This window comes from Excalfactoria chinensis, chromosome 3 (genome assembly GCF_039878825.1).
Source record: "Excalfactoria chinensis isolate bCotChi1 chromosome 3, bCotChi1.hap2, whole genome shotgun sequence".
NCBI classification, from domain to species: Eukaryota; Metazoa; Chordata; class Aves; order Galliformes; family Phasianidae; genus Excalfactoria; species Excalfactoria chinensis.
Window position 1 is genome coordinate 55,749,778 of NC_092827.1, and position 11,731 is coordinate 55,761,508.

Sequence of the window (11,731 nt, forward strand, 5' to 3'; positions counted from 1 at the left end):
TCTGTACTGGTTTTCATGTGTTTCAGGTGCTTAAGCGGGGTCTGCTTGTGTCATAATTGTTAATTGTGACATGTGGTAGCTTGGAGCAGCTATAAGCTTTGGCCTTCTGAATGATGAAGGCTGACCACCTGTTGCTCATGACTCCTGACCGTAGTGCTGAAGAGTCCATTTGAGAAACCATCACAGTAAGATGAGCCAGATACCAGCACAGGAACTAAATGAAACAAGTGAGTAACAGGCACTTGAGTGGTTTGTGTGGAATGTAATTTTGCGATTTACTATAACTGATCTACGCCAGGCAGTGCTTGTGATCTTTACCTGCTGCTGAATGTGTCTAAAGGCACCAGTCAAGTGTCGTTTACTGTCATTTGTCCTGCCTTCCCGCTGCCGATTGAATGACAGTCTTTGAAAGAATAAACTTTGAGGGGACACAAACAGGAAGAGATGGGACAGGCAAAGGGTGACACTTGAAAGAGTATAGCCTAGAGTGAGCACAGACACACAGAAAGGTGTTTCTTGGAAACAAAAGTGGAGTGCAATTTAAACAGGTAATAGAATGAAGGTGAGAAGTTACAGGATTGCTTTTGTTCCTCTCTAATGGGTGTGATACCGTAATAGCTTTTCTCTGTGCCTTGGAGTGGGGTAATATCTGAATGAAGAGGTAACAAAAGCAGTTACACATATGCTCCTGCTCAGCAATACAAAGATCCCTTTTGTTTCATCCAAAGCAGGTAAGGAATGCTTAAATGTAGATGACTTTCCCTCTGTAGATTACAAGTCTTGTGAATAGGGCTCTTTGTTACGGTCAAATATTTCTGAAAGCTGTTTTTGCTTAATGCAAGAAACATCCCTGCCCTGAAATGAGAATGTGTTTAGTAGTACTGGAGTAACTGAACTGCCTCCTGTCTAACTCTGATTTATTTTTGACAAAAAGTGACTGATTTAAAAGCAGGGCCCCCTAGCAGATTGCATTTGCAAGGTAAGAGCTGAGCACTGCTAAGCACCTCATGGCAACATTCTGTCTTAAGAATGAAGGCGCTTTCATACTCAGTGTGATGCCATCTGGCTTGCAGAATGGTGAAGCCTTTTGCTGCCATTACTTGATGACATGGAAAATGAAAGAAGCCTGGGTGCAAATCACCTGCGCTTCGTGTTCCTCCCAGAGTTCATACAGCAATGACTTAAGTGCTTTGCCTTCATCCCCTCTCCTCTCCTGCTTAGGATCTCATTATGAAAGGAGATGCCTTATTAGCAGGCATGTGGAGAACAAAAAGTGTCTCTCGGAGTAAAGAAAGCTGGTGCTTTGTAGGAGTGGGAGAAATAAAGTGGTTCTGTAAGAAGGCTCATGACTGCAGAGGTCCTTTCCTGACAACAAGATAACAGATCCCAGCAGACTAAGGGCTCGGTGTGACCGTGGGTTGTAGTGTAGTCCAGCAGTCCTGTGCCGTGTGACTCACACTGTTGGTTTGAATTTTATACAGCCGCCGGGAGTCAAGATTTGGTACCTTGTAGAATCTGTGGAAGACAGTTTGCACAAGATGTTCTGGTAAAACTATGCCTTTCTTTTCAATGGGGGTGTCAGTGCGGTTATCTGAGTGGGGTGGGCACTGGGGAAGGAGGAGAGATGGGTTGAATGTGTGTTTAACAGCAAATGATCTAACAACTGCTTTCCTTGGTAGGCCTGATTAGAGAATAGGTGAATGTTCATAAAAATACTGTGACCTAGCACAAGACTGCACGTTATCTGCTTCTCCAAAGCTGATTCTTGCTCTGCGTCATAGAATCGTAGAATAGCCTGGGTTAAAAAGAACCATAATGATCATTTAGATTCAACCATGTCACATTTGAAATAACGTATTCTCTCCTGTTGGGACATAAATCACTGACTTGTGTCACATCCTGCCACCTGAAGCTTCCTTTGTGCTCCAGGTCTCAAGACAGGGTTAGTTATTTTAGGGTTCCTGGGAGAAACAGGCTAATAAACCATCCAATAAGCGATCCCTTTGACAACCTAATGCAGGCAGCAGGCTCAGTTCCAAAGCCTGCTGAAGTGAATGAAAAGATTCCTGCTGCCCCCTCTGATCCCTGGATTACAGACTAAATGGGTGGCTTTGCCCTTTGCCTGAAACAACACAACTGCAGAGTTTTTCTGAAAGGGTTGGCTCTGCCTGCAGCCCTCCTCGGCTCAATGCTGAGGTATAACTAAAACCTGAACTAGCAGAAGGAAAAAGAGGGGATGGGAAGTGGCAGAACCGAGCAATTGTGAGTGCTGAGACAAAGGTGGAATTGGCAGTTCGATGTCTGATATCTTAGATCAGATGTGTGACCAACACGATGATCTGATCTATCAAATTAGCAACCTGCCCTGGGGAACCTGCTTTGTTGGACTGTGTCCTCAGATGTCCTGTCCAACAGATGTCCTGTTCTGTGATGCTCTGGTATTTGTTTGATTAGACAGCTATGTCTGTTTTGGAGTCAGGAAGGGAGTTTTCTCATCTCTAGGACTCGTGTGGTACAAGCCCTGCAATGCCTTTCTGTTCTTGGTGGTACGGGCTGGTGAGCTCATCAGTGAGCAAAGCCCAGGTATCTGCCATCCTGTGTGCCCTGCAGGGGGTTACTTCTCTTGAGTTTGCTGTCAAACATTGCTAGAAACAGAAGAGAAGGACTTGAAGCACATGAGTAGAAAGGTTCAAGGGGAAATGAGAATTTAGAAGGGTGTATCGTGATAAAAAGAGGAAATTCCTGGCCCAGCAGGGCTGATACTGACATACATTGGTCAGACAGTGGTGTAACTCAAACGACACAGGAAAAAGTGGGTGAGGGGACAGCATAGGGAAATTAGTGAAACGATAAAGAAGAATGACTGAGAGCTGGGAAAGGAGACTGAGTAAAGGAAGTTTGGAAAGGGGTCTCTAATGGGCTAGCTGCAGATGGCTCAAATGGGTGTAAGCCACAGCGCAGGAGTAAGGATGTAGTTGTGTCCTCACTCTCACTGCATTCCTCATAAAGATAAAACTGGGCATGCTGTTGCAGATGGGTCAGGTTGTGGCTAAAACGCTGTGCCGCTTCTGAATCTTAAGCCCTTCTTTGTTGTTTGGTGTGTGTCTCCCACGCACCGAACCCTGGATATCTCCACTTAGAAGCCCTGTGTGCTTTCGGGCACAGATGATACTCCTCACTCTGAGCTGTCAGGTTACTGTGAGCTGTTACACAGCTGCTCCCTTTCAGCCCGAGGCTGTCACTACTCTGGCTGTGCTGATGGGATGAACAGGGCTGTTGTTTGCCAGTGGAGCACTGAGTCTGGAATACTTATCTAAACTCAATGGACTAGTAATATAAACATCAGCCCTTTGAACAGGAGCAGTCTGTTCTCCCTCTAAACCAAAAAAGAAAGGAAACTGAATGTGGCGAGGCCAAGGAAAAAGTCCAGTGAGACTGGGATTGTGAGCAGCCCCAACCTGATCCTTGCAAGTGCTTTTTCCTGCCGTCCCCCAGCATGACTCTGGGCATGAGAAACTGCAGCTGTACACAGTTGTTTTGGTTTTTGTTATTTTTTTTATGACAAACTTTTTTTTGCATCCCAGATGAGACACGAGCCCATTTGCAAGAAAGTCTTCAACAAGAAGCGCAAGCCCTTCAATTCTTTTAAGCAGAGACTGCAGGGAACAGATATCGGAACTGTGAAGAGGCAGCCCCTGCTGAAGGTATGGTTAATGTTGGAGCACACGTTATCTCTGTTTGAAGCCTTTCATTTGGTAAGGTGATTGTTTCCTCCCCGGACAAAGCCTGGATGTTGCGGATGACTCTTGCATATGTTCTTGACTCAGTGCCAAGTTCTTTCCTCCCCCTGCTTCTGTGCTGCTGGTCTTGGAGAATATTTCCCAGCCCAGAAGCCAAACCTGCAGGTACCATGACTACTCTGGGCACCAAGTGTCTCAGCTTCCCTAGGAGATGTCCCTTTGTGTATTTTAAGTACTGTGCAAGTGTCTGACAGCCTCCTCTTCAAGGTTATGTGATGATGAGGAGGAGGAGGGGAAGACGTGTGTGTAGTTTTACCTAGATATAACAAATTACTGAAAATGATGGTGGTCGTAGTATCTTTCCTATTCCCTCTAATGCACCCTTTGGTCTGCCACAACCAGAGTGTTCTTGTTGGAGTGTTTTGTTCTTCCATCTGCTGCTGCTGTTAATAGGTGTCAGAAGGCTACTTCAGCTTTCCTGTGCCTTTGACAAAAAACAGAAAGTTTATTTTGTTGGTAATGTTTCTCTTGGAAAGGGAGGACACTCACGTGAAGACATTCCTTTGTCCCTCACAGGAAGCAAATATAGTTTGTGTCTTCCTAAATTTCCTTTGCAGAATCAGCCAGTGAAGAAATCTAACTGGAGGCAGCACCATGCGGATTTCATTAATGCCATTCAATCAGCCAAAGCAGTGACGAAAGCTATGCAAGAAGGCCGTCCTCTTCCACCTCCCCCCCCACCAAGCATCAATCCAGGTTTGTGGCTCATTTTCTTCTATTCTTGATCTTGTACTGACTTCTAGCAAAGCATCTGGATGAGGAGCTATGAGATATGGTTTAGTGGCTTGTTGTAGCAACAGTAATGGGAGAACGGTTGGACTAGATGATCTTGAAGCCCTTTCCAACCTTGTGATTCTATGATGAGCTCTTATTATTCACAGCTGGACTTCAGTTTTGTACCTCTCTGCACAGCACCATATGAACACTGATTCCTTCCATACTCTGTTTTTTTTCTTCTGTGTTTCTTGGCTTGAGGAACAGTGCAGAGAAGAGGAAGCGGGGAGAAAGAGAAAGATAACTGTCCTTTCGTGACTTATAAAGTTGGCAAGTTCAGAGCCAAGTGCTTTGGGCAGAGAGCTGGGATGTCTGTTTACTGCAAATGGTACCGTTGTGTGACAAAGTGTGAAACACGTCTCCTCACCACTCAGAGCGAATGTAGTGCACGCAGGCTTCTGCTGCCATGTGATAGCTTTTCCACTATCCACTTCCACACCCTGGCTGTGCCACGGGGGGAAGTCATTTAGAAAACGTGACTGCTTTTGCTCCTAATAGCAGGTGTGGTCTCTGCACAGAGCTCACTGCGTTAGAAGTTACAGATCCAGAAACGTACAGCCAATGTTCCTCATGATAGATGATTTATGAAATGTAAGAGGAATCCTGGAAAGGGTCTCTGCGGAGTCCCTCCTGAGCTGTAAAGGAAGAGGGAGGGAGGACTCTCTCATCTCCCTTACAGACTAGGAGTTCGTGACTGATACCAAAACCAGCTGTGAGGACTCCAGCGTTCCTCCTCTTGTAGATGTCAGCAATGCAGTATAAGCAGCAGGACGTGTTTTCTCTCCCTGATTGGGGTCAAGCTCTTCTCTGAACTTCCACTGTTGAATACCTTAATTGCTCTGTTATTTCTCATCTGACTCCACCAGCTCTAAGATCAAACCCCTTCCTTTCCTTCTCTCTCTTGGGTAACCAGAGTTATGCAAGAGCTGGGGGAGTTGTGGAGAAAGGGAGTGGGGGAAGGCCAATTGCTGAGGGACGTGGTGGGGATGTATACCCAGTAGTTCAGGGCTGGAGAGAAAGAGCACGTATGGTGGGGAGGAGAGAGGTTCCCATTTCCTCTCTTCCTCCTCCATATAGATCCCAACCCTGGTGCACCAGTTCCCACTGCTGGGAGTTTGCGTTGACAAGTGCAGTGCTTGGGCAGAGCGCAGTTGTGTTGAGCTGAAAGAATGCTGACCCTGAGCACCAATCATTTATTGAAAGGAGTAGGGCAGGACCAGTGCTAAATGCAAGGGGGAATCCGAGCTATAGCACTGCCTTATGTGACTCTAGGAAGCACCACTGTGTGTTCTTTGCAGTACTATTTCACACCTAGAAACCTGGCTCTTTGGTAGCCCTTAGCTGACTGGGACAGCCTCTTAAGCAGCATTTTAAACAGTGTCCAAAGGAAATGCATTTCACTGAAATAAATAGAAGTGTTGATGACTGTGCTTAAAATGTAGTCTTGAAATATTTTAATTTGCTCTTAGTAATGCCCAGGGATTTCCTTCCGATAGCGATTTGCAGAGTTAATGCCATAAGCTTGTGTTGTAGGATCCTAAGGGCTTTTCTTGATGGGAGCTCGCTGTGATCACCAGATGATGGAGCCATCTTGGGTACTCCAGTGAAGTAGGGCAAATCCTTTCTTGTGCTACAACATCTGTGACACCAGCTGTTCCTTTCCTATGATCAGACTATATTCAGTGTCCATTCTGCTTGAGAAGATTCAACGAGGCCGCAGCAACAAAGCACATCAAATTTTGTGAAGAGCAAGCTGCTCGCCGTGCCATTGCTGCTAAGATCACCAAACAGCCTGTGGTAAGCAAACGTGTTCACACTTGTGTTGTCCTTGAAACAGATTTGCCAAATTATACTCTATGTGGAGTAAAACCTGTATTAATATTTAACTGAAGGTTTCCAGGGAAGTTGGTAAACTTCCTGAATGCAAAACACGAGGCCAAAGGTCTGAGCGTCTTTGGGGAACCAGAAAAGCAGAGCTAATTGGTGGAGCCTCTTCAGTGAGCTCCTCTTTTGCTTTAATAATAATAATGCAAACAATTGTGTTTTGTGAGAGCAGTGATTTTTATGACGAGCTATTTGAAAAAGTCATTTTTTTAGGCTTAAAAGCAGCATCCTAATGGGAGCAGCTGTACTTTTTCTTGTTCTTTTCTAGCGCTGCTTCAGCAGTTTGGAGAGTTGTAGGGCTCTGTGATCTTCTTGCTAGAGTTGGGCGTACACTGTGCATCTTATTCTCTCATCCTAGGGCAAGCAACCAGTGACTCAGAGGAAAAAAACAACTGTCACACCTCTGTTACCACATGAGAAGAAGGTACAGAAGGTTGATAATGCAGAAAAGTCGACTCCAGGTAAGGAGTTCAAGCAGCTCTATTTCTGCTTGCCTTAGAACAGACTCCATCAGCTCCAAATGGCTGTTGCTGATATCAAATGGCAATACAAATCATCCCAATCCATTGCATCAGTTGCGTGCAGAGAGGTTTCCAAGTAGGTTCAAGGAAGGGACTTAGCCTTTACTCAAACGTTTTCAAGGCGTTCTCAAACAGAAGCTTCTATATTGTGTGCCCCCGGTGGCGCACGGTGTTAGAACCGCCGCTTGCAACACCAGAGGGCCCGGGTTCGAATCCCCCTTGTGGCGCAAGGGGTAAAACTGCCGCTCTGCTACACTAGAGGGCTCGAATCCCGGGAGTTGGACTCGATGATCTCTAAGGTCCCTTCCAACTCGCACGATACTATGATACTATGATACTATGATGATATAAACCTGAAGTGTGCTGTCTGGGAGACAAGTTCCCTCTTTCTTAGAGGTCTCCTGCAGTCTTGAGGATTCTGTGACATTATTATTTGTGTATCAATGCAGTTCAATGTATTCATATGTCAGTATCTTCTACCTTTATATTTCTGGAGTTTGTATTCACGTACGTTAGAATTTTTTGATGCCCAATAACGTTTTAAAATAACAATCTGCAGAGACTCCTCATGGAACGCAGCAGAAAAGCAGAAAACCTTTGGGTGTGTCTCCCAGAAAAAAATCTGCCGGGGAATTTGGGTAAGGAATGCTCTTTTATTTATTTCAACAGGCATCTTGAGCAAGTCTCATGTTCTCCTGTGCCCTATATAGATTTCCCATACGAACAGGGTACAAACTCTTAGGGTTACCATGCAGGGCTCACAGACCATCAGCAGACATCTATCGAGCCCAACACCATTCTCAGGGTTTAGCCCTCACCCTCTGGGCTGGAAGGCCTGGGGAGAAGGCATCTTTGTGTAGCACCGTGGCTGAGTCCAGGCACCACTGCAAACAGTGCAACCTATGTCAGGCTGGACAGAACAGGAGGTGGGTGGACTAATCAGCAAAGCAAAGGTTAGGAAGTGCCCCTGGCCTCCTTGCTGTAAGGTGGCAGATCCTGAGTATGTTCTCAGTGCTGAAGTATTGGAAGAGATTAGCCATCCAAGGTAATATTTAAAAGTAAGCCTTTTTATGTGTTATTGCTTTACTTTAATTGTCTTAGCTAAAAGGGCGTTATGTGTTTCAGTGTAAGTAACCAGTATGTGGCTTGTTGCTGCTTTCAGACAGCAGACAGAGACCCGAAGATAGAGCAGCTGCCTGCCAGGAGCACGTTAAGGTGGTTTGCGAAGCACTGTGGGCCTTAACAGTGTCATCCTCCAGCACCTCTTCCACCCCAAGTGCTACAGCTCAGTATGTTGTGATGCAGTGGTAATAACACAATGGGTACCATCTCCAATTAAAACAAACAAACAAAAATATGATAAGAATGGAAGTTCACTGTCCTTTATTTTTCCCTCAGTCACAAAGCTTACTATGCTGTCCTTGTAAAAGCTGTGAGATTATCTGTGCCAGCTGCCAAAATCTAATTAAATCATCACCTGAAAGTGTTCTTTCTTGGGAGGGTGACGGAGCACAGGAATAGGATGTCCACAAAGGATGTGTGGAGTTTCTTCCTCTGGAGATATTTCAGACCCACCTGAATGCTGTAATGTGCTGCAGGGAACCTTAGCAGGGGCTGGGACTCCAGAGGTCCCTTTGAACCTCAATGGTTCTGTGGTGGTTTTGACACAATGTAGGGAGATCCTGTGCCATGTGATTATTTCTGCATTGCTTTGCTTTGATATATGGAACAGAATGAACAATTAGAAGCTCTTCATATGTTATTTAATAGAACCTTCCAGGAAGCAACAAATGATGAATGTTAGTGATAACTAAGCAACAGATGGCGGTGTATGAGGTGCATCAGCTTCGAAGCACTTCAAACTCAAACTAAAACCAAATCTCGCTCTCTATTAAAAAAAGTCATTTGCTATTAGAAATTGATGACTAAGCCAGAAAGAAAGATGTTGGAGGCGCGTATTTTGGCCACCTTGTTCCTTAGCAGCCTTAAACCACCTTGCTTTGTGGTGGTGCTTTGGTTATTGTTTGTTTTGTTTTTAATTGTTTGGGGTTTTTTAATCCCAATTCCCATTAACACTTTCACTTAAAAATCATGAGTTTTCTTGTTTATTAGTTGCTTATAAGGAAAATGAGAAGCAAGATGACAGTGATGGTGTTGGGATGCAAAATGGTTATCGTGGTTTAGGGAAGAGGTGTATGAATAGCATATTATATGTACCCAGAGCTACAGCTGTGCAGAATTAAGCGCAGGTATGTTTGACTTCTGCAGTTCAGCTATGTGCATTTTCATGTCAGCATAGAAGCCACGTGCTAATGCAGACTTCACATTTAGTAATGCATAAATAAGATATTACAATGAAGTGGTGACAGCTAATCTGCAGGCCAAAATAGTTTGTTCTTTTCACTTGCTGTGTACTAGAGTATTTCTACCACATACTATATATGGAGTGCTGTTGAGCTCTGGCTATATTTACGATGTCAAGAATCTAGAAAAACCATTTTGAACAGACAGAAGAGTTGCTGTAGCAGCAGCAGCACCTATTTAAGGTCTGCTTCTGTGTTTTACTTGCAGGTGCCACTACGGTGTGCTGTGTTTTACTTGCAGGTGTTGCATCTTGCCTTTTATGAGTTTTAATGCTCCTCTGAGCAGCCTGATCTAGCCCAGTTTAGGGGGTGGCAGCCCTGCCCATGGCAGAGCAGTTGGAAATAGATGACCTTTTTTACAAGTACATAAGCTTGGATGAAGCCCCACGGATACAATCAGCACAAACAAGGAAAGCAATGAAGTAAACAGAAGCACACGTACCTTTCCATGTCTGAACACAGTTATGAGTTGTAAGATGTGCCTGCAGCACTGTTTGCAACCTTTTCACTCTTCACTAGCCTGTAATCTGAATAACTGCTCACTGGATGTGAATGCGCAGCTACCTGCTCTTCCTACCTGCTATTCCTGAAAATAAGTAAGAAAGTTTCTCCGGTGTATCTGAAGAATGTAATTCCTGCACAAAGCGCAATAATCCCACCTTCCCTTAATCCAAATAACTAACCTGTAGAACTACTCACGCGTCGTTACAATTCATTAACAGCAAACAGCAATTGATGATTTACAAATGTTGTTTTTTATTTGAAGTTGCCTGGAAATAGTCCTGTGATTACCGAGGGAGAAGAGAACAAGCTTGCTTCGTGGTACAGCTGTAATTATCATTAGGTACTATTAATTCTAAGTGACTTTAATAGAAGAGATTGCTTATTCTGATTCAGAAATTCTGCGTCTGTTTCAGCTGCAATAGAACCCCCTAGTAATGGCATCATATGCTAAAATGGTGCTTTGTTTTTTTAGGTCTGGGCTGTGCAAGGCAGCAAGTAACTTCTGAATTTGTTTGTTTAAATGTTACCTATTGGGAGATATGATTTTTTTTTTTTGCAATTTCTGCTGGTTGTTCAGGGCTGCAACACCTACACCAGCTGGATACAAACATAGTTTGCTATAGGAAGCAAACGTAAGTTGTGATTCTGATTCAGGTGTAACTACCGCAATACCACTGAGCAAAACATCTGACCGTTACCATACTCGCTGGCTTCCTATGACGCTTTTGAGGCAGGTTTACAGCTCGTGGTTTTGAAGAGGGCCCATCCTGAGGTAACCACCACAAGCCCTTCTGCATGGGGACCGACCACAGCCTCACCAAAGGCTGACCTCGGCTGGAGGATCCCCTGGGCAAGCTGCCTTGGCAGGGCCAGCTTTCTGTCAAGGAGCCCATCTTTTGGATGGCTATAATTAAGAAGCGTCCCCCAGACAAAAGTCATTTTTTTAATCAGCAGAAGTTAGATAAAGGCCCCTTAGGTAAGAAGCATTACTTTTTATTATTGGGTGTTAAATCATGCAAGCTGTTGATGACCCAATGAGAGCACACATGCTTAAATTTAAGCAAATACTTTACTAGAGATAGACCAGGTTCCTGCATCTTGCTAATGATCGTGTTCTACTCCAGTCTTTGAGACAATTCACTTCCCATTCTGAAAACTACACCTATACAAGACATCTGCTTTGGCGCAGTCATGCAGCAGTGGTAGTTTTTCCAGCCCTTGGAAAAATGCAGGAGATGCACACAAGCCAAAGTGCACTTCAGAATAAAACAGAAGTCTACTTAGATGTAATCACAACCCTGATTTTCTTTGTTTTAAACGAGTGAAACGAGAAGGTAAGATTTACTCTTGAAATCATTTTGATTTAAAGATTCATAAAATTTAGTAATTAAGTAAATGCTTAGAAGAAATCTGTATCACACTGATAAACCGTTCACCTTAAGTTTGCCATGTGTATATGTTTCCTATGATTTATGGCTCATCAGCATTATTCCTCTGTTGTTTCCCCCTTCCTCCCATTCACCCTAACCCTATTTCTCCTACTGTGGCAGCCAGTTTTCACTGTGCCTTGTTCATTATGAGGCTTTGTTATTGTTGAAGACATTAAGCTGTTTGTTTAAAAGGGAAGAAACAAGAATACCGAGGGTACTGAGGGAAGTACGTTAGTCCTACTACTGTCATATGCTAAAAATTAATAATAGTATGAAAAATAGAGCTTCTTGTTTATTAACATTCTGAATTGAACTACTATGTCCGTAACATGCTTTAAAAACAAAAAAATACCCACAAAACTGGGACAGTTTTTCTTGAAACAGAAAAGAAGAAAAACAAAACATACCCTTCCTAACAGATTTAAGTAAGAAGCACAGTCTTTTTCTTTAAAAAA

At 43.9% G+C, this 11,731-nt stretch overlaps 1 protein-coding gene across 1 annotated transcript; it reads left to right on the forward strand.

Moving 5' to 3' along the window:
• The first annotated feature begins 26 nt into the window (after window positions 1-26).
• On the forward strand, window positions 27-8,316 carry ZC2HC1B (zinc finger C2HC-type containing 1B). The gene is made up of 8 exons (XM_072330863.1): window positions 27-227; window positions 1,482-1,546; window positions 3,585-3,704; window positions 4,358-4,496; window positions 6,247-6,371; window positions 6,817-6,919; window positions 7,539-7,617; window positions 8,142-8,316. The coding sequence occupies exons 1-8, from the start codon at window positions 191-193 to the stop codon at window positions 8,164-8,166; spliced, it is 693 nt and encodes a 230-aa protein (XP_072186964.1). The 5' UTR covers window positions 27-190; the 3' UTR covers window positions 8,167-8,316.
• Window positions 8,317-11,731: the final 3,415 nt, after the last annotated feature.

Bases quoted from the DNA above. Each gene is read 5' to 3' on its own strand.
- ZC2HC1B (XM_072330863.1), top strand. From the start codon at position 191: ATGAGCCAGATACCAGCACAGGAACTAAATGAAACAA. The intron at 6,372-6,816 runs GTAAGCAAACGT...CTCTCATCCTAG, and splicing joins AGATCACCAAACAGCCTGTG to GGCAAGCAACCAGTGACTCA. The intron at 6,920-7,538 runs GTAAGGAGTTCA...AACAATCTGCAG, and splicing joins TGCAGAAAAGTCGACTCCAG to AGACTCCTCATGGAACGCAG.